Source organism: Heptranchias perlo, chromosome 4 (genome assembly GCF_035084215.1).
Source record: "Heptranchias perlo isolate sHepPer1 chromosome 4, sHepPer1.hap1, whole genome shotgun sequence".
Lineage (NCBI taxonomy): Eukaryota > Metazoa > Chordata > Chondrichthyes > Hexanchiformes > Hexanchidae > Heptranchias > Heptranchias perlo.
The window spans coordinates 31,448,282-31,469,552 of NC_090328.1; the positions used below are offsets into that span (position 1 = coordinate 31,448,282).

At 42.5% G+C, this 21,271-nt stretch overlaps 1 protein-coding gene across 2 annotated transcripts in view; it reads right to left on the reverse strand.

Annotated features, from left to right (window-relative positions):
- Positions 1-21,271, reverse strand: part of hexb (hexosaminidase B (beta polypeptide)) — a 57,398-nt gene that overhangs the window by 19,457 nt on the left and 16,670 nt on the right. For both annotated transcript variants that reach the window (XM_067982719.1, XM_067982718.1), the window contains exons 7-9: positions 6,606-6,786; positions 3,670-3,756; positions 2,414-2,486 (exon numbers count right to left, since the gene is read on the reverse strand). In XM_067982719.1, the coding sequence (XP_067838820.1) occupies positions 2,414-2,486; positions 3,670-3,756; positions 6,606-6,786 (341 nt within the window). The remainder of the gene's footprint in view (positions 1-2,413; positions 2,487-3,669; positions 3,757-6,605; positions 6,787-21,271) is intronic.

The following is a 21,271-nucleotide window of genomic DNA, read 5'->3' on the forward strand; positions in this document are numbered from 1 at the left end:
TCCTCTTGAATTTTTCTAACTAGCTTTGAGATACCTTATCAAATGCCTGCTGAAAATTCATATATGCTAATCATACTATCCCTTCATCCAGCTACTTTTTCTAAAACTACTGAATTGATCAAACAGATTGCCTCTAACAAATCTGTGCTGATTCTCCTTGATTAATCCATACATTTCTAAATGCTCACTTTTCTCAAATTATAGATTTTAAGAGTTTACCCATATGTTAAACTAACTAGTCTAGTTACCTGCTTAATCCTTTTATTCCTTCTTGAGCAAAGGTGTTATATTGCCTACTCTCCAGTCCAATACCAGTTTGCATATTCAAGGGGATTGAAAAATTGTGCCCAGAACCTCTACCAGCTCCTTTGATTTCTTTCAAGAGCCGAGGATGCATGTCATCAGGGTTTGGTGACTTCTGCTTTTTTATTTTAAAAATAACCAACTTATTTTCTGTAGTTATCTCCAACAATAGTTCCTTATCCTCCTCTAGTACACACATGCTTTCAACATTTCAGAAAACCAATGCAAAATAATCTCTGCCATACCTTGATCGTCCACAATTAGACTTCCTCCTTCAACAGAGTGGTCCGACCAACTATTTTTACTTTTTATATGCCCATAAAAACCCTATTACCTGCTAGCTTTCTTCATATTTCCTTTTAGCACTTAATCTCCCTTTCTGCCTACCTGCTATACTTTCTATATTTGTGATTGTTATATTTAACAAAAATATTCTGGTCTCAATACCCAATTGTGTATTTTCTAAAACTATGAAAATAATGTTGATCTCAAATCTATGCAACTCCAGTCATCAAGAATATAGCAAAAAAATGCAAGAGAGAAAAACACCCAAGCAAGGACTTTGTGATCTAGTAGCCTGGAGTTTTCAAACAGTAACTGAAATAGGAAAACCAGGATAGTCTAAATTTCAAAATTCTATGGACTTTCCAATATATGCAAATCCCATTTGTTTCTAATTACTGGTATAGCTGGGCAACTTGAAGTAATTTTGTCCACCTCAGCCCAAAAGCATTCTAGTGTGCCTATTAACAGGTATATAGCAATGTAGATGCTCACTATTGTTTGTTACACAAATTGTGCACAAAAGTGAAAGCAAATCACATATAACCTCCAATGATGTGCACCAAAAACTGAAGTCACAAAACACTAAAAAAAAGTTATATTTTGAGATTGTGTGATACAAATAGAATATAGACTTGATATTAGTAGATTGCAAGAAACCAGAAAAATGTTAATATACCACTATTCACCAGTAATTCCACATGTCCCATTTTGCTACATTTCATGCGCTATATCCAATGTGGGGCTCAATTACTTCATTCATTTAGATGAGCAAGATGGCATATTAGTCAGTTCTATACTGCAGATGAATCCCACTGGGAATTGGATTGAAACTGCCCTATCCAGTTTGAATTACAACCCAGATCCTGTTTTCCCTATTTCCAGAGGATGTTTTGAAATGAAAGAATACTCAAAACTGTTAAAAGCAGGGAAAAAAAGCACTTACATTTGGTAAAGCCTGTGACTTGAGCAACTGCATTTTTAAAAAAAATAAAGCTTCATTTGGAAATTTGTTACAGTCCACCTTCTGATCTAAATTATGTTTTAATGTCTTTGGTTATCTGATGAAAATTAGTCAAGTATAGGCACTACAATGGGAAGAATAAAGCAATACAACAAAGTTGCATCTGTATTTAATGTGATACACCTATCAAATTTCAAGGACATTTTACAATGTGCCAATACTGCTTTATTTAATTGGCATATATAGATTATAGGTTATTACAATTCAAGAGGGTCCTCAAACATGGTAGATCTGTTACAAGTACCAGGTTACCTCTAAAGCAAAGTAACTGAGGAAACTATTGCTAAGCAATATTATATATTGTTTTGAAGTGTCTTAAAATCAAAAGTATTTAGTTTAAATAAGCTTGCTAAATTTAGCATTGTGCTTTTTTCCCTCTAAGAAATTAATGCTGTGAAATCACACGAACGTAGCAAAAAAAAAATTAAGCTACAAACAAGCCATGCAATACCAAGCATAAAAGATTAGCAGAAACAGAAGCTGAAACAAACATCAACAGGAGCCTAATTTAAGATCAGGCAAAAAAAACATGCAATGTTCAAACTATTCTATACTAATCATAGATCAGACGTCTTCAGATTTCTGGAAGTGAACATTATGAAACAGATTTGTACATTTGACATTCTAGCTACATCTGTCCCCTTAAATGCAAGTACACCATACAATATTCCATTAATACGGCTAGTACTGGATAATAGTTCAATTCTAGTACTAAGCTACTGCGTTAACTATTGGAAAGTCCAGACTATACTGAATTTAATGTGCTTTTTAAATATAAGCAGACTGAGCTATCTATATACTTACCTTCGCTGCATTATCAAAGACCTCCTGCCAGACCATATAACCCTTCAGATTGGCTGTCACAATATCCAGAACACTGTAAGTAATGCATGCATGAAGTCAGTACATCCATCTACAAAATTATCCATGGGTGCTTGTGTCGAGCTACAGTATTAATTGCAGGAAATATTTTCACAAGTTTACCCATTAAGTATTCTAGAATTGTAACCAGGCATGTTCCTGATACCACTGTTGGGAAATGGCAAGTTTTGGGCAGCACACCTCAAAAGGATCTACTGACCTTAGAGATAACCCAGCAATGAAGGCACTTAGCTAGAAGCCATAGAATCATTGCATATTACAGCACAGCAAGCTGGCATTCCACCCATCACACCTAAACTGGCTCTCCATTTAATCCCATTCCTATGCCCTTTCAAATTTTGTTCCCTCTTATTTATCCACTTCCTTTTAAAAATCTATTATGAATTCTGTTTCCTGTTTCCATCACTGGCATTCCATGTCCCCAACCATTTAAAAAAAAACTTAACCTATCCATTCTTATGACCTTGAAATTTGTACCCTCATAACTAATGCCCTTCACCATAATATCTTAGCGAATCTCTTCTGCCCCCTCCCCCATGGTCTTCACATGTTTCCTAAAGTAAGACACCCAAAACTGCTGGTTTAAAAAACTTGTGTTCTATCCACTGAAAATTGAGTTAGGGGTGATCTGATTGAAGTGTTTAAAATAATGAAGGGTCTTGAAAGGGCAGATAGGGTGGACATTTTCCTCTAGTTGAGGAATCAAGAACAATCTTGGAATTCAAGCTAAGCTAGGTGAAAACCAAGAGAAAAAAAAAAATCAAAGTTTGAGAGAATGTGAAATGTGCAGAATTAATCGAGGGAGATAGGTACTTGGGAAGTATTAATACTAAAGTATTAAAAGGGATGCAGAGAAAAAGCAGGGAATTGGGAATTTAAAAAAGCCATCATGGCTATCAAAATGGCACAGCAAGCTTCATGGCCTTAACAGCCTCCTCATACGAATTGAAATGTGCCAAATAACCAGGACTGCTATTGCAGGGTGTAAGTTGATATGTAGGGCTCAGTTAAACAAGATTAACTTCAAAATGGTAAAGATATTTTGCATTCATTGCAGTGATAGCCTGATCAAACAGGTATTTAAAAAAATAAAGCACAAAACATTCAGATTGAGTCATTTCTTTTGTACAAATAGCCTGTGATTACAGTAACTATATCAAAAATGGAAAAATTCTTACTTCTGGATATAGAAAGATTCAAGTTTTCTGTAATCACTACCAAAGCCTTGCTTCTGCATGAACTGCGTAATGCTGGGATTGGATTTCCTACAGAAAAAAATATAAATATGTTGGGTCAAAATGAGCACAGCCTAGCTCTAGCCAATAATTTTATATAACCAACAAGGCATTTAACAAGTATGCATGCTTAATACAAATCAAGTACACTCATACTGCAATATGGATGCAACTTGTTTAGGTATACCAGAACATGAAATAAGCATGCAGATTTGAACAAGTCCACCCAGTTATAGCTAACTCAACTTGCATGCAACCCTGCATCTGTATATACAGCTTCAAACTTCTATGCACACACGTACAGTAAAGTCTCAAACGTGTCCAAATGGCATCAGTGTTTCCTTATACTCCTTAGCAAGGCGTGCAGTGTTTTCTTTTGGGAAAGAAATGTATAGTTGCAGACTTTACTTTTAAAAAAAAAAATTGACATGGGTGATACCATCAAGGCTGCATTTATTGCCCAGCCCTGGTTGCCCTGATGTGGTGTGGTCCTTCCCCTTAAACCATTACAGTCCTTGTGGCGATGATACTCCCACAATGATGGTGGGTAGAGAATTTCAGGATATTGACTATGACTCAGAGGAACTTGGAGGTGATGGTATTCCTATGACACTGCTGCTCTTGTCCTGCTCAGCAGTAAAGGTTGCAGGGAAAAGGAGGCGCTGTCTAAGTAACCATGGCGAGTTGCTGCAGTGCATCCTGTAGACCTGACATACCACAACACCCCAGTGATGGAGAGAGTGGATAATGACAAAAGGTGATCAATCGAACGGCTCTATTCTGGATGTAGAGTATCCAGAGTGTTGTTGTGGGTGCACCCATCCAGGCAATTGATGTTCAATCACACTCCTGACTGAAGCCTCGTTGATGGTGCATGCAGAGGCTTTGACGGGTCGGGGGTGATTCAATCATTGCAGAATACCCAGCCCTTATATCCTTGGCATTGATATGGTTGGTCCAGTTATGGTAGTTAATGATGACCCCCAAGACATTAATGGTGGAGGAACTTGGTGATGGTAGGGCTATTAAAGGTCAAGGAGAACAGCTTGGATAGGGAGCAACTAGTTCTGGTGCACAGATCTTCAGCACCACAGCTGGGATGTTGTCAGGGTTCATAACCTTTGCTGTGCCTCGTATACTCAACTGCTTAATATCACATGGAGTGAATGGAAGTGCAAGGAAGGAGCACACAGGAGGAAGCTAAGCAGGAACATCCACAGCACTTTTGACTGAAGACTTCTGTGAACTTCATCTTTAATTCTTGCACTCAGGTGCTGGGCTCCACAGTGGTTGAGGATAGACACATTCATGGAGCCTCCCATTCTCCAGTTAATTCCTTGGTTTCCCCCACCTTTCCCAGCTGGATGTGGTCTGATTACAGAATTTGGGTCTGTTCCAATGCTTGTGGAACTGCTTAGCTCTGTCTATAGGCAGATGCTTTTTGTGTTTCGTGTGTAGGTAGCCATAGGCAGTAGCTTCACAATGGTCATTCGAAAAAGGTAGGCATCCTCTTTTACACCCCCGCCAGTGAACTAGGGTTGATGGTGATAGTGAGGGATGCAACAGCCCATTTAGTTACAGCTTTTGATGGTGTACAATTCTGTTGCTGCTGATGCCCACAGCACCTCATGGATGCCTAGTTTTGGGCTGCTAGATCAGGCCTTAGTCTGTCCCACTTAGACTGTCCCGTTGGTTCCTCACCACCTAGTGCAGACCCAGTCTGTCAGAAAACCCTTCAGGACTCAGCCAACTCAGTCAGTGGTAATACTACCAAGCCATTCTTGGTAGGGGACACTGAAATTCCCTACCCAAGAGTACATTCTGTGCTCTTACTTCCCTCAGAACTTCCTCTAAGTGACATTTAACATGGAGGAGTATTGATTCATCAGTTGGAGGCTATAGTTGTTCAGCAAGTTACCTGATCTTGTTTGACTATACACACGAACAAATACTGACTGTACAGTAGCATCTCTAAAGAGGTCACGCACTTGTGCTTCGCAGTTTTGGTACTTGACCACAAAGAAAAACTTACATCCCTTATGATTAGTACGGTTATTTATTCAACAAAGTAGCAGTAATGAGATATTTTAATTGAGATGCTGAGCTGAGCATAAACTGGGCTGGGCTATCTTCAGGGGACACTCGAGCTGTGTAGTGACTGCTTCTTGTCTCCTTCTACAACAGGTGTGGCAGATGTTAGGATCTTCTGCATTAAACCAGGTGGGTGCGTCAACTGTTTGGAATGGCCGTGCCCTCTGATATCATCCAACATGTTGGCATTAAGCTGTGAAATAGTCAGCGTGAGAAGCAGTGGTGGGACCAGCCCAGATCTGGGTTTGAACTGACCCAGATCGTCTCCTCTGGCTTTCCTTTGCCAAATGGAACGCGTTTGGCGGCCAGTCTCAATCCAGTGGTCACGAATCCGCAGCACAAAACCTGCCCCAATTCAGTAGTTTCCCTTGCCACTGTGCTGGTGTTCATTAGTGCTGGTTAACGGTTCCCATGGGCATTGTCAGCACTCCGAACCCATGCCCAGGAGACCGATCTCAGTGCGAGCTTGGATTGTGAAAAGCCATTATCTTCCTCGTGGGCATTGATGCCACACCAGTTTCCGGCTGTCAGAACTTGTGGTTTTGGGGAAACCCCATCACTATAAACCACCATTTGCCTCACTGGTGTTTTCCTTATGGGCACTCACATTTCTTTGGTAGCATGGCATGTGGCTAGATGGTTATGCTGACAGGATCTGATGAAGCAGGGTGAGAGGAGGCTCATGTGGAGCATGGGCCTGTTGGGCCGAACGGATTTACAGCACAGAAATAAACCAATGAATAAATAGAGCAAGGTATAAATTTCAGGGAACTGACAAGTTTACATACCAGCATTCAAAATTCACCTCATCGCCTCCCAAATGGATGTAGGCATCTGGAAACACCCAGCTGATCTCTTTAATGAGTTGATTCACAAAATCATAGGTTGTATTTAAAACGGGATTTATAGGTCCAAACATGCCACTAAGCTTCTCACCATTATAACATGGAGTAAGAAGGTTGTTTTGACCTAGACAAAGATAAGAAAGAGGGATGGGGAAGTTTTTGTTACACAAGCAAGGTCAGCACTACACTGTTCATTTAACAATGCAATTATAGTTCTAACCAATTTTTAAAAATTCTATCTATGAAAGGAACTTCATTATTTAAGTTTTATTAAGTGAATACTGGATTTAAATGAACTTTTGAGCTCAAAGCAATGGAACTGTGCTAGGCAATGGAAGACTTTTCCAACCAGTGTCATTATCAAACATTTTCAGGTTAGGCACAGCATGGCTAGATACAGAGAAATGGTTCTTCCACTTTGCATAGAAATATAGAAAATAGGAGCAGTAGGCCATTCGGCCCTTCAAGCCTGCTCTACCATTCAATACGATCATGGCTGATCCTCTATCTCTACCATATACCCGCTCTCTCCCTATGCCCCTTGATGTCTTGTGTCTAGAAATCTATCTATCTCCTCCTTAAATATATATTTAATAACTTGGCCTCCACAGCCTTCTCTGGTAGAGAATTACATAGGTTCACCACTGAGTGAAGAAATTTCTCCCCATCTCAGTCCTAAATGTACTACCCCGTATCCTGAGACTGTGGCTCCTTGTTCTAGACCCCACAGCCAGGGGAAACATCCTCCCTGCATCTAGTCTGTCTAGCCCTGTCAGAATTTCACATGTTTCACTGAGATCCTCTCTCGTTCTTCTAAACTCAAGTGAATACAGGCCGAGTCGACTCAATCTCTCCTCATACGACAGTCCTGCCATCCTGGGAATCAGTCTGGTGAACCTTTGCTGCACTCCCTCTATAGCAAATATATCCTCTCTTAGGTAAGGAGACCAAAACTGCACACAACACTCCAGGTGTGTGGTCTCACCAAGGCCCTGTATAACTGCAATAAGACATCCTTGCTCCTGTACTCACATCCTCTTGCAATGAAGGCCAACATACCATTTGCCTTCCTAACTGCTTGCTGCACCTGCATGTTTGCTTTCAGTGACTGGTGTACAAGGACACCCAGGTCCTTTTGTACATCAACATTCCCCAATCTGTCACCATTTAAATAATACTCTGCCTTTCCGTTCTTTCTTCTGAAGTGGATAACTTCACATTTATCCACATTATACTGCATCTACCATGTATTTGCCCGCCCACTCACTCTTGTCTACATCGCCTTGAAGCTTCTTTGCATCCTCCTCACAACTCACAATCCCACCTAATTTTGTGTTGTCAGCAAACTTGGAAATATTACATTTGGTTCCCTCATCCAAATCATTGATATATATTGTGAATAGCTGGGGCCCAAGCACCAATCCCTGCGGTACCCCACTAGTCGCTGCCTGCCACCCCGAAGAAAAACCATTTGTTCCTACTGTTTCCTGTCTGTTAACCGATTTTCAATCCATGCCAGTATATTACCACCAATCCCATGTGGTTTAATTTTGCACACTAACCTCTTACGTGGGACTTTATCGAAGGCCTTCTGAAAATCCAATAAACCACATCCACTGGTTCTCCCTTATCTATTCTACCAGATACATCCTCAAAAAAAAACTCCAGTAGGTTTGTCAAACATGATTTCCCTTTCATAAATCCACGTTGACTTTGTCTAATCCCATTGATATTTTCTAAGTGTCCTGTTATCACACCCTTTATAATACTCTAGCATTTTCCCTACTACTGATGTTAGGCTAACTGGTCTGTAGTTCCCCATTTTCTCTCCCTCCTTTTTTAAAAAAGTGGGGTTACATTTGCCACCCTCCAATCTTCAGAAACTGTTCCATAATCTATAGCATTTTGGAAGATGACAACCTATGCATCCACTATTTCCATGGTTACCTCTTTTAGTACTCTGGGATGTAGATTATCCGGCCTTGGGGATTTATCGGCTTTCAGTCCCATTAATTTCTCCAGCACTACTTTTTTTTATTAATACTAATTTTCTTTAATTCCTCCTTCTCACTAGTCCCTTGGTTCCCTAACATTTCTGAAGTTATTTGTGCCCTCTTCTGTGAAGACAGAACCAAAGTATTTGATTAATTGCCCTGCCATTTCCTTATTCCCCATTATAAATTCTCCTGTTTCTGACTGTAAGGGACCTACATTTGTCTTCATTAATCTTTTTCTTTTTACATACTTGTAGAAGCTTTTACAGTCCACTTTTATGTTCCTTGCAAGTTTACATTCATACTCTATTCTTCCCCTCTTAAATCAATCTCTTGGTCCTTTTTTGCTGAATTCTAAACTGCTCCCATTCCTCAGGCTTGCTACTTTTTTCTGGCAACTTTATGTGACTTCTTTGGATCTAATACTATCCTTAATTTCTTTTGTTAGCTATGGTTGGGCCGCTTTTCTTATTGTGTTTTTGCGCCAGGAAGGAATGTATAATTGTTGCAATTCATGCATTTGTTCCTTAAATGTTAGCCATTGCCCATCCACAGTCATGCCTTTTAATGAAGGTTCCCAATCCATCATAGCCAACTCACTCCTCATACCTTTGTTTAGATTTAGGACCCTAGTTTCGGATTTGACTACTTCACTTTCCATCTTAATGAAGAATTCTATCATGTTATGGTCACTCTTCCCTAAAAGGACCCCACACAAGATTATTAATTAACCCCTTCTCATTGCACAATACCCAATCTAGGATAGCCTGTTCCCTGGTTGGCTCCTCAATGTACTGGCCTAAAAAACCATCTCGTACACACTCCAGGAATTCATCCTCCACAGTATTATTGCTAATTTGGTTTGGCCAATCTATATGCAGATTAAAGTCACCCATGATTACTGTAGTACCCTTGTTACACGCATCTCTAATTTCCTGTTTGATGCCGTCCCCTACATTACCACTACTGTTTGGAGGCCTATAGACAACTCCCATCAATGTTTTCTGCCCCTTGGTGCTTCTTAACTCCACCAAACTGATCCTACATCTAGATATTCTGAGCCAATATCCTTTCTCACTATTGCTCTGATTGCATCCTTTACTAACAACGCCACCCCACCTCCTTTTCCTTTTTGCCTGTCCTGCCTAAATATCGAATACCCTTGGATATTCAGCTTCCTGCAGCCATGTCTCTGTAATTGCAATTATATCACATCTATTTGCGCTGTTAATTTGTCTACCTTATTACGAATGCTTCATGCATTCAGATACAGTGCCTTCAGATTTGTCTTTTTAACACTTTTAGACATCTTAACATTTTTTGTACTATGGCCCTATTTGTCTTATTACCAGTTTTTCTTACCCAGACCCTATTTGTTAGTGCACTCTTTTGTTTGTACGCTCTGTCCCTTCCTGACACAATCTGGTTATCCTTACGCCAATCACTTTCCTGCACTGCTTCCTTGTCTTTTCTCTTAGCATTATAGATTTCTCTCCACTGGTACCCCACCCTCCGCCTTATTTAGTTTAAAGCCCTGTCTACCTCCCTAGTTATTCAATTTGCTAACACTCTGGTCCCAGCATGGTTCAGGTGTAGTCCGTCCGAACGGAACAACTCTCTCTCTTTCCCCAGTACTGGTGCCAGTGCCCCACGAATCGAAACCCACTTCTCCCATATCAATCTTTGAGCCACACATTCATCTCTGATCTTATTTACCCTATGCCAATTTGCTCGTGCCACAGGTAATAATCCAGAGATTACCACCTTTGTAGTTCTGCTTTTTAATTTAGTCCCTAGCTGCTCAAATGCTCTCAGCAGAACCTTTTTCTTAGTGCTACCTACGTCGTTGGTACTACGTGGTCACAGCAACTGGTTCCTCCCCCTCCCACTCCAAGTTCTTCTCCAGCCTGGAGGAGATGTCCTTAACCCTGGCACCGGGTAGGCAACATAGCCTTCGGGACTCACGCTACTGGCTGCAGAGAAGTGTCTATCCCCCTAACTATACTGTCGCCTACTACAACCACCTTCCTTTTTACTCCCCCCCACCCACTCGAACAGCTTCCTGTACCATGGTGCCGTGGTCAGTTTGCTCGTCCTCCCCACGGTCCCCACACTTGTCCACAAGAGTTGCAAGAACCTCAAATCTCTTGGACAAGCGCAGGGACTGAAACTCCTGCAATACTACCTCCTGGATCGCCGTACCTGCCTCACTTGCAGTCACACCCTCCTGTCCCTGACCACGTGTCAATTCTAAAGTATTTAATCTAAAGGGTGTGGCTGCCTCCTGGAACAAAAGGTCCAGGTAGCTTTCTCCCTCCCTGATGTCTCGCAATGTCCACAGCTCGGACTCCAGCTCCTCAAGCTGCAGACACTTACTGCCGATATAGTCGCCCTGGACAAAAACGTCCACAAGTTCCCACATATTACAGCAGCAACACATCTCCTGTTCTCCCATTATTATATTTAATTAAGTTAATCAAATTATTTGCCTCAATTTAATTAATCTAATAAATTAAATAAGTTTTGATTTTTAAAATTTAGTTATATGCTATGTTAACTTAAAACTGAGCGCAGCGGGCATGGAGTGAGCAACTTGAGAATTTGCCCTAATGTTATAGACATAACTTTAAAAAATACTTTCTTCTTCCTCCGACACATATTACAACTTCCTATTAAATCTTTGCAATTCCCACACCAACCATCCTTTCGGTCTTTGTGCAAGGCAGCCAGTTGCTGCTAAAATATTTAGTCTCGTGTTGTTGACCTACACCCTTAGAAATGAGGCTGACACTAAATTTACATGGAACTCACAGCACAGGAGGCAGCAGCCATTTGGCCCAGCTCCTGAAAGACTGCTATCCCACTCAGCTCATTTCTCTGCCTTCAGTTACCACCTCACCACCCCCCCACCTCATTCCCCTTTTAATAAAAGCTATTAGATTCTGCCACTACCACTATTTTTTGGTAGAGCATTCCAAGCCCCAACAATCCTCTGCATAAAAAGAAATTCTAACCTCTTTGGTCAATCTTAAATTTGTGCCCTTTAACAAGTTAAAATTTAGTTCTTCCTACCTCCTTTACCAAAGCCCTTCACACCTTTGAACAACTTTCAGATCTCCACTTAAACTTCTCTACTCTAATAAAGAGCCATGATGTGGAGATGCCGGTGATGGACTGGGGTTGACAATTGTAAACAATTTTACAACACCAAGTTATAGTCCAGCAATTTTATTTTAAATTCACAAGCTTTCGGAGGCTTCCTCCTTCCTCAGGTGAACGATGTCGAAATGAAATCCTCGAAATGAAATCGCATTTATAATTCACAGAACAATGCTTGGTGATTACAGACAGTTTTTTCAACTGCCCGTTGCCAAGGCAATCAGTGTGCAGACAGACAGGTGTTACCTGCAAGTTCTCAGAATATACAAATCACCAAAAAAAAAACAAACAAAAAAAAAAGAGATAGAGGGGTAGAAACATAGAAAAGACAGCAACTGACCAGTTATATTAAAAACAGATAACATTTGTTCGCTGGTGGGGTAACGTGTAGCGTGACATGAACCCAAGATCCCGGTTGAGGCCGTCCTCATGGGTGCGGAACTTGGCTATCAATTTCTGCTCGACGATTTTGCGTTGTCGTGTGTCTCGAAGGCCGCCTTGGAGTACGCTTACCCGAAGGTCGGTGGATGAATGTCCATGACTGCTGAAGTGTTCCCCGACTGGGAGGGAACCCTCCTGTTTGGCGATTGTTGCGCGGTGTCCGTTCATCCGTTGTCGCAGCGTCTGCATGGTCTCGCCAATGTACCATGCTCTGGGGCATCCTTTCCTGCAACGTATGAGGTAGACAACGTTGGCCGAGTCACAGGAGTATGAACCATGCACCTGGTGGGTGGTGTCCTCTTGTGTGATGGTGGTATCTGTGTCGATGATCTGGCATGTCTTGCAGAGGTTACCGTGGCAGGGTTGTGTGGTGTCGTGGACGCTGTTCTCTTGAAAGCTAGGTAATTTGCTGCGAACGATGGTCTGTTTGAGGTTGGGTGGCTGTTTAAAGGCGAGTAGTGGAGGTGTGGGGATGGCCATAGCGAGGTGTTCGTCGTCATTGATGACATGTTGAAGGCTGCGGAGAACATGGCGTAGTTTCTCCGCTCCGGGGAAGTACTGGACGACAAAGGGTACTCTGTTGGTTGCGTCCCGTGTTAGTCTCCTGAGGAGGTCTATGCGATTTTTTGCTGTGGCCCGTCGATCGATGAGTCGAGCGTCATATCCCGTTCTTACTAGGGCGTCTTTCAGCGTCTGTAGGTGTCCATCGCGTTCCTCCTCATCTGAGCAGACCCTGTGTATTCGCAGGGCCTGTCCATCGGGGATGGCCTCTTTGACGTGGTTAGGATGGAAGCTGGAAAAGTGGAGCATCGTGAGGTTGTCTGTGGGCTTGCGGTAGAGTGAGGTGCTGAGGTGCCCGTCTTTGATGGAGATTCGTGTGTCCAAGAAAGAAACTGATTTTGAGGAGTAGTCCATGGTGAGCTTGATGGTGGGATGGAACTTGTTGATGTTGTACCCTTTGTCGTCCAGTACTTCCCCGGAGCGGAGAAACTACGCCATGTTCTCCGCAGCCTTCAACATGTCATCAATGAGGACAAACACCTCGCTATGGCCATCCCCACACCTCCACTACTCGCCTTTAAACAGCCACCCAACCTCAAACAGACCATCGTTCGCAGCAAATTACCTAGCTTTCAAGAGAACAGCGTCCACACCACACAACCCTGCCACGGTAACCTCTGCAAGACATGCCAGATCATCGACACAGATACCACCATCACACGAGAGGACACCACCCATCAGGTGCATGGTTCATACTCCTGTGACTCGGCCAACGTTGTCTACCTCATACGTTGCAGGAAAGGATGCCCCAGAGCATGGTACATTGGCGAGACCATGCAGACGCTGCGACAACGGATGAACGGACACCGCGCAACAATCGCCAAACAGGAGGGTTCCCTCCCAGTCGGGGAACACTTCAGCAGTCATGGACATTCATCCACCGACCTTCGGGTAAGCGTACTCCAAGGCGGCCTTCGAGACACACGACAACGCAAAATCGTCGAGCAGAAATTGATAGCCAAGTTCCGCACCCATGAGGACGGCCTCAACCGGGATCTTGGGTTCATGTCACGCTACACGTTACCCCACCAGCGAACAAATGTTATCTGTTTTTAATATAACGGGTCAGTTGCTGTCTTTTCTATGTTTCTACCTCTCTATCTCTGTTTTTTTTTTGTTTGTTGTTTTTTTTGGTGATTTGTATATTCTGAGACCTTGCAGGTAACACCTGTCTGTCTGCACACTGATTGCCTTGGCAACAGGCAGTTGAAAAAACTGTCTGTAATCACCAAGCATTGTTCTGTGAATTATAAATGCGATTTCATTGAGGATTTCATTTCGACATCGTTCACCTGAGGAAGGAGGAAGCCTCCGAAAGCTTGTGAATTTAAAATAAAATTGCTGGACTATAACTTGGTGTTGTAAAATTGTTTACAACTAATAAAGAGCAGCAGTTTTTCTGCTGGCCTCATATCCCTATAGGAGCATGAAGGGATTTATGCCACCTGTACTTAGACTTGAATGCCCAGATAAGAGGTGAAAGGGCAGCATTCTACTGTGTCACCTAGCTCCTAAAAGTATCATTTTACAATCCAATAGCAAAGTTAACCAACCCCAGCTTTTTGTGCAGTACTGCTCTTCAACTTCATTTTCCACGCAGATTGGCCTGTGTTTTTAAAGAAATTACTAAAATGTAAATTATCTGAATGGTACTACTATTGTTCTTTCAAAAGTGTTTGAGGACAGGCTGATACAGTGTCTATTTTCTTAATCAGGGGGAAAACTCTCCAGTGGCTGGAGTCATACCTAGCACAAAGGAAGATGGTAGTGGTTGTTGGAGGCCAATCATCTCAGCCCCAGGACATTGCTGCAGGAGTTCCTCAGGGCAGTGTCCTAGGCCCAACCATCTTCAGCTGCTTCATCAATGACCTTCCCTCCATCATAAGGTCAGAAATGGGGATGTTCGCTGATGACTGCACAGTGTTCAGTTCCATTCGCAACCCCTCAAATAATGAAGCCGTCCTAGCCCGCATGCAGCAAGACCTGGACAACATCCAGGCTTGGGCTCATAAGTGGCAAGTAACATTTGCGCCAGACAAGTGCCAGGAAATGACCATCTCCAACAAGAGAGTCTAACCACCTCCCCTTGACATTCAACGGCATTACCATCGCCGAATCCCCCACCATCAACATCCTGGGGGTCACCATTGACCAGAATCTTAACTGGACCAGCCATATAAATACTGTGGCTACGAGAGCAGGTCAGAGGCTGGGTAGTCTCCTGACTCCCCAAAGCCTTTCCACCATCTACAAGGCACAAGTCAGGAGTGTGATGGAATACTCTCCACTTGCTTGGATGAGTGCAGCTCCAACAACACTCAAGAAGCTCGACACCATCCAAGATAAAGCAACCGACTTGATTAGCACCCCATCCACCACCCTAAACATTCACTCCCTTCACCACCGGCGCACTGTGGCTGCAGTGTGTACCATCCACAGGATGCACTGCAGCAACTCGCCAAGGCTTCTTCGACAGCACCTCCCAAACCCGCGACCTCTACCACCTAGAAGGACAAGAGCAGCAGGCACATGGGAACAACACCACCTGCACGTTCCCCTCCAAGTCACACACCATCCTGACTTGGAAATATATCGCCGTTCCATCATTGTCGCTGGGTCAAAATCCTGGAACTCCCTTCCTAACAGCACTGTGGGAGAACCGTCACCACACGGACTGCAGCGGTTCAAGAAGGCGGCTCACCACCACCACCTTCGAGGGCAATTAGGGATGGGCAATAAATGCTGGCCTCGCCAGCGATGCCCACATCCAGTGAATGAATAAAACAAAAATCTGTGGGATCAAAATTCAAATCTATCCAGGAAATTAAAGAATTAAAACAAAATCAGTACCAGCAGTTTCTATCCAGTTCTAAAATACTGATCCTGAATTGGACACATTTTTAGTATGAAATTCATTTAAGAATTTAACTGGACTTTTTACTGGGAGAGGAATGCATTCTAATAGATACTTGTTGATCCTATGGTATTGCTCAGACAAAAGTTCTCTCCTGCCCATCTCACTCTCTAATCTTTCATCAGTAATTTTTCACATAATTCAGTCTTGCTTTCTCTGTACATCTCACTTGTGAGTGTCTTATTTTGTCTGACTCTTTCTGCAGGTCTCATACTTTCTGTAAGTCTGACACAAGATAAAACATTTAGAACAGACGCAAAATTATCACATCTGTCCTAATATGGCTGTGTAATGCACTACTGGAGTTAGTTGAAGCAGACCATAATCAGCATTTAAGAATAGGTTAAATAGATGGTTTAAGATGGAAAAAAAGGTATATAGGATCAGGGCAGGCACTTAAGATTAGGACTACTGATAGTGTAGTGGGTAAACACCAGTGTGGACTGATTGAACTGTGTTGTAACTCCCTCTCAACCATAGATCTGGAATTAGATTTGGAGCTTGACTCAGTGATAACTGGGGAAATAACCTGTCTTTCCATGGGTACTAAAGAGACCAGGAGACCACGGCTGGGACACACTTCTACCTCTGGCCAGAAGGGGGGGGGTTTCACTATTGCATTGGCTCCAATCAGTACCACAGTTCTACAGGAAGAAAGTTTTATGGGGGCCTGGAATTACCATGGATGATTGGCTAATTACATCATCAATGCTTGTCCAAATTATCTCTTTTTTTATTTATAGTAAATTTTCAGGGATACTCTGATTAACCAATTCTAATTTTTGTTTTAGTTTAAAAGCTCTCACCTTTATATTTATATCTGTTTAATTTGCAATTTTTTGCTTTTAACAAAAAAAGGTTTAATTTACTAGTCAAGCAAAAATCCAGATTCTGAAGATTGATTACAAACGCATCACTGATACAAACTGCCGCCCAAGCCAGGAAGGACTGTTGCTGACGAGTATACTCATCAGCAGCCTCTAGTCAGATAATAAACTTCACTGCATTGCTCAAAAGGGTTCAAACTGGCTCATTTTTCTCCCTAGTCAACTAAAATTCAGTAACGTCACTAAAATGACTACTTTGTGTATGTCTTCACAAAAGAGGGGGACGACGCAGAGATTGTAGTTAAGGAGGAGGAGTGTGAAATATTGGATGGGATAAACATCCCATCCAACATTGGAGGGGAAGCATTAAGTGGTTGAGCATTTTTGAAAGTAGATAAATTGCCAGGCCCAGATGAAATGTATCCCAGGCTGCTAAGAGAAGCAAGGGAAGAAGTAGCAGAGGCTCTGACCATTTTCCAATCCTCCCTGGCTACAGACGTGGTGGCGGAGGATTGGACGACTGCTAAAGTTGCACCATTGTTTAAAAATGAGTAGCAGCTATCGACGGAGTCTGGATTCGACAGAGTCTATAATTGGGAATTTGGTGAGTGAGGGGATTTGGTGCAGTAAGGGGTGGGGTGCATTTGTTTAGACAGCAGAGAGGAGCGTACCAAGAGCGGGTCACAGCAACAGCAAAACAAAACTGCAGTGTGACGTCACAGGTAAGGCAGGTAAGTAGTTGGTGGTGAGCATCTCTTCTGTTTTCTTCTCTCTTAGGTCTGTGTGCTAAGTAACTTATAGCATAAAACTAAATTTTTTTTTTAAAAAACTAAACTTAATTAAATAAACTAACAAGGCCAGTACTTGGTTCAACCTAAAAATAATTGATTGGCATTGTAGTAATCAATTAAATAAATAAGAGTTATGACAGGGCAGGAGATGTGTTGCAGCTGCAATATGTGGGAGCTACTGGACAGTTTTGTCCAGGGCGACTACATCTGTGGTAAGTGTCTGCAGCTCGAGGAACTTCGGCTCCGAGCTGAGCAGCTGGAGTCCGAGCTACAGACATTGCGAGGCATCAGGGAGGGAGAAAGTTACCTGGACACTTTGATCCATGAGGTAGTCACGCCCCTTAGACTAAACACTGTAAAATACTCGTCGCTGGGTCAAAATCCTGGAACTCCCTTCCTAACAGCAATGTGGGAGAACCGTCACCACACAGACTGCAGTGGTTCAAGGCGGCGGCTCACCACCACCGTCGTCTCAAAGGCAATTAGGGATGGGCGATAAATGCCGGCCTCACCAGCAACGCCCACATCCCATAAACAATTTTTTTTTTTTAAATTGGCACGTGGTCAGGGACAGGAGGGTGTGACTGCGAGTGAGGCAGGTACGGGGATCCAGGAGGAGGCATTGCAGGAGCCTCAGCACTTGTCCAATAGATATGAGGTTCTTGCAGCCCTTGTGGACGAGTGCAGGGACTGCAGAGTCCCGAAGGCTGTGTTGCCTACCCGGTGCCAGGGTTAAGGACATCTCCTCAGAGCTGGAGAGAAACTTGGAGTGGGAGGGGGAGGATCCGGTTGTCGTGGTCCACGTAGGTACCAACGACATATGTAGGTCTAAGAGGTTCTGCTGAGTGAGTTTGAGCAGCTAGGGACTAAATTAAAAAGCAGAACCACAAAGGTGATAATCTCCAGATTATTACCTGAGCCACGAGCAAATTGGCATAGGGTAAATAAGATCAGAGAGATGAATGTGGGGCTCAAAGATTGGTGTGGGAGAGTGGGTTTCGATCTGAACCATGCTGGGACCAATGTTCTGGCAAACTGAATAACTAGGGCAGTAGAGAAGGCTTTAAATTATAGAGGGGTTGGGGGAGGGGGGTGGGCTCAGGTGGGGCAAAGTTTAGATTGATAAAGAGAAAAGACAAGGAAGAAGTAGTACAGGAAAGTGATGAGGGTAATGATAAATAGAGTGAGTCAGGAAGGGACAGAGCGTACAGACATAAGAGTGCACTAGCAAATGGGGCCAGGGTAGGAAAGAATGGTAAAAAGACAAAATTAAAGGTTCTTTATCTGAGTGCGCGCAGCATTCGTAATAAGATAGATGAATTGACGGCACAAATAGAAACAAATGGGTATAATCTCGTGGCCATTACAGAGACGTGGTTGCAAGGTGACCAAGGTCGGGAGCTAAATATTCAGGGTTATTTAACATTTCGGAAGGATAGGAAAAAAGGTAAAGGTGGTGGGGTAGCTCTGTTAATAAAGGATGAAATTGGTATAATAGTGAGTAATGATCTTGGCTCAGAAGATCAAGATGTCGAATCAATTTGGGTGGAGGTAAGAAATAGCAAGAGAAAGAAATCACTGGTGGGAGTAGTATATAGGCCCCCTAACAATAGCTACACTGTAGGGCAAAATATTAATCAGGAAATAAGGGGGGCTTGTAAAAAGGGTAATGCAATAATCATGGGCAATTTTAACTTTCACATAGATTGGACAAATCAAATTGGCAAAAATAGCCCTGAGGAGGAGTTCATATAGAGTGTATTAGGGACTGTTTTAGACCAATACGTCGGGGAACCAACCAGGGAACAGGCCATTTTGGATCTGGTGTTGGGTAACGAAACAGGATTAATGATCACAAAGGAAAGGATCCCTTGGGAAGCAGTGATCATAACATGAAGAATTTCACATCCAGTTTGAGAGCAAGGATCTTGGGTCTGAAACTACTATATTAGGCTTAAATAAGGGCAATTATAAAGGAATGAGGACAGAATTGGCTAAAGTGGACTGGGTAAACAGATTAGATGGTATGATGGTGGATAAGCAGTGACAAACATTTAAAAAGATATTTTATGACAAAAACATATCCGTGAAGAGGAAAGACTCCACAAAAAGGGTGAACCAACCATGGCTAACTAAGGAAGTCAAGGATGGTATTGGGTTAAAAGAAAAAGCATACAACATGGCAAAGATTACTGGTAAGCCCGAAGATTGGGAAAACTTTGAAAACCAGCAAAGGATGACTAAAAGAATAATAAAGAGGGAGAAAATAAATTATGAGAGTAAACTGGCAAGAAATATAAAAACAGACAGTAAAAGCTTCCATAGCTATATAAAAAGAGGGTAGTTAAAGTAAACATTGGTCCCTTAGAGGATGAGACTGGGGAAATAATAATGGAAAACAAGGAAATGGCAGAGGAATTGAACAGATATTTTGTATCTGTCTTCACAGTAGAAGACACTAATACTATACCAATAATAGTAGAAAATCAAGGGGCAAAGGGGAGTGAGGAACTAAAAACAATCACTATCACTAGAGAAAAAGTACTAGGTAAACTAATGGGTCTAAAGGCTGACAAGTCCCCTGGACCTGATGGCTTGCATCCGAGGGTCTTAAAAGGAAGTGGCTACAGAGATAGTGGATGCATTGGTTGTAATCTTCCAGAATTCACTAGATTCTGGAAGGGTCCCAGCGGATTGGAAAACTGCAAATGTAACACCCCTATTCAAGAAGGGAGTGAGACAGAAAGCAGGTAACTATAGACCAGTTAGCCTAACATCTGTCATTGGGAAAATGCTAGAATCCATTATTAAGGAAGTAGTAGCAGGACATTTGGAGACTCATAATACAATCAAGGAGAGTCAACATGGTTTTATGAAGGGGAAATAGTGTCTGACAAATTTATTAGAGTTCTTTGAGGAAGTAACGGGCAGGGTGGATAAAGGGTAAACAATGGATGCAGTATATTTGGATTTCCAAAAGGCATTCGATAAGGTGCCACATAAAAGATTACTGCACAAGAGCTCATTGTTTTGGGGGTAATGTACTGGCATGGATAGAGGATTGGCTAACCAACAGAAAACAGTCATTTTCAAAATGGCAATCTGTAACTAGTGGGGTGCTGCAGGGATCAGAGCTGGGGCCTCAACTATTTACAATATATATCAACGACTTGGATGAAGGAACAGAGTGCCTTATGGCCAAATTTGCTGATGACACAAAGATAGGTGGAAAAGCAGGTTGCGATGAGAACACAAAATATCTGCAAAGGGATATTGACAGGTTAAGCGAAGGGGCAAAAATTTGGCAGATGGAATATAATGTGGGAAAATGTGAAGTCATCCACTTTGGGAGGAAAAATAAAAAAGCAAAATATTATTTGAATGGAGAAATACTACAAAATGCTGCGGTACAGAGGGATCTGGGTGTCCTCGTACATGAAACTCAAAAAGTCAACATACAGGTGCAGCAGGTAATTTCGGAAGGCAAACAGAATATTGGCCTTTATTTCTGGGCGGGGGGGTGGAGTATAAAAGCAGGGAAGCCATGCTACAACTGTACAGGGTGCTGGTGAGACCACACCTGGGAGTACTGGGTACAGTTCTGGTGCCCTTATTTAAGGAAGGACATATTTCCATTAGCAGAGGAGTCAGTGACCAGTGGGCATAGAGTTAAAGCAATTGGTAGGAGAATTAGAGGGGAGTGGAGGAGAATTTCTTTCATCCAGAGGGTGGTGGGGGTCTGGAACTCACCGCCTGAAAGTGTTAGATGCAGAAACCCTCAACTCTTTAAAAAGTACTTGGATCTCCCCTTGAAGTGCCGTAACCTACAGGGCTACGGACCAAGTGCTGGAAAGTGGGATTAAGCTCTTTTTCAGCCGGCACGGACATGAGCCGAATGGCCTCCTTCTGTACCGTAACTGTC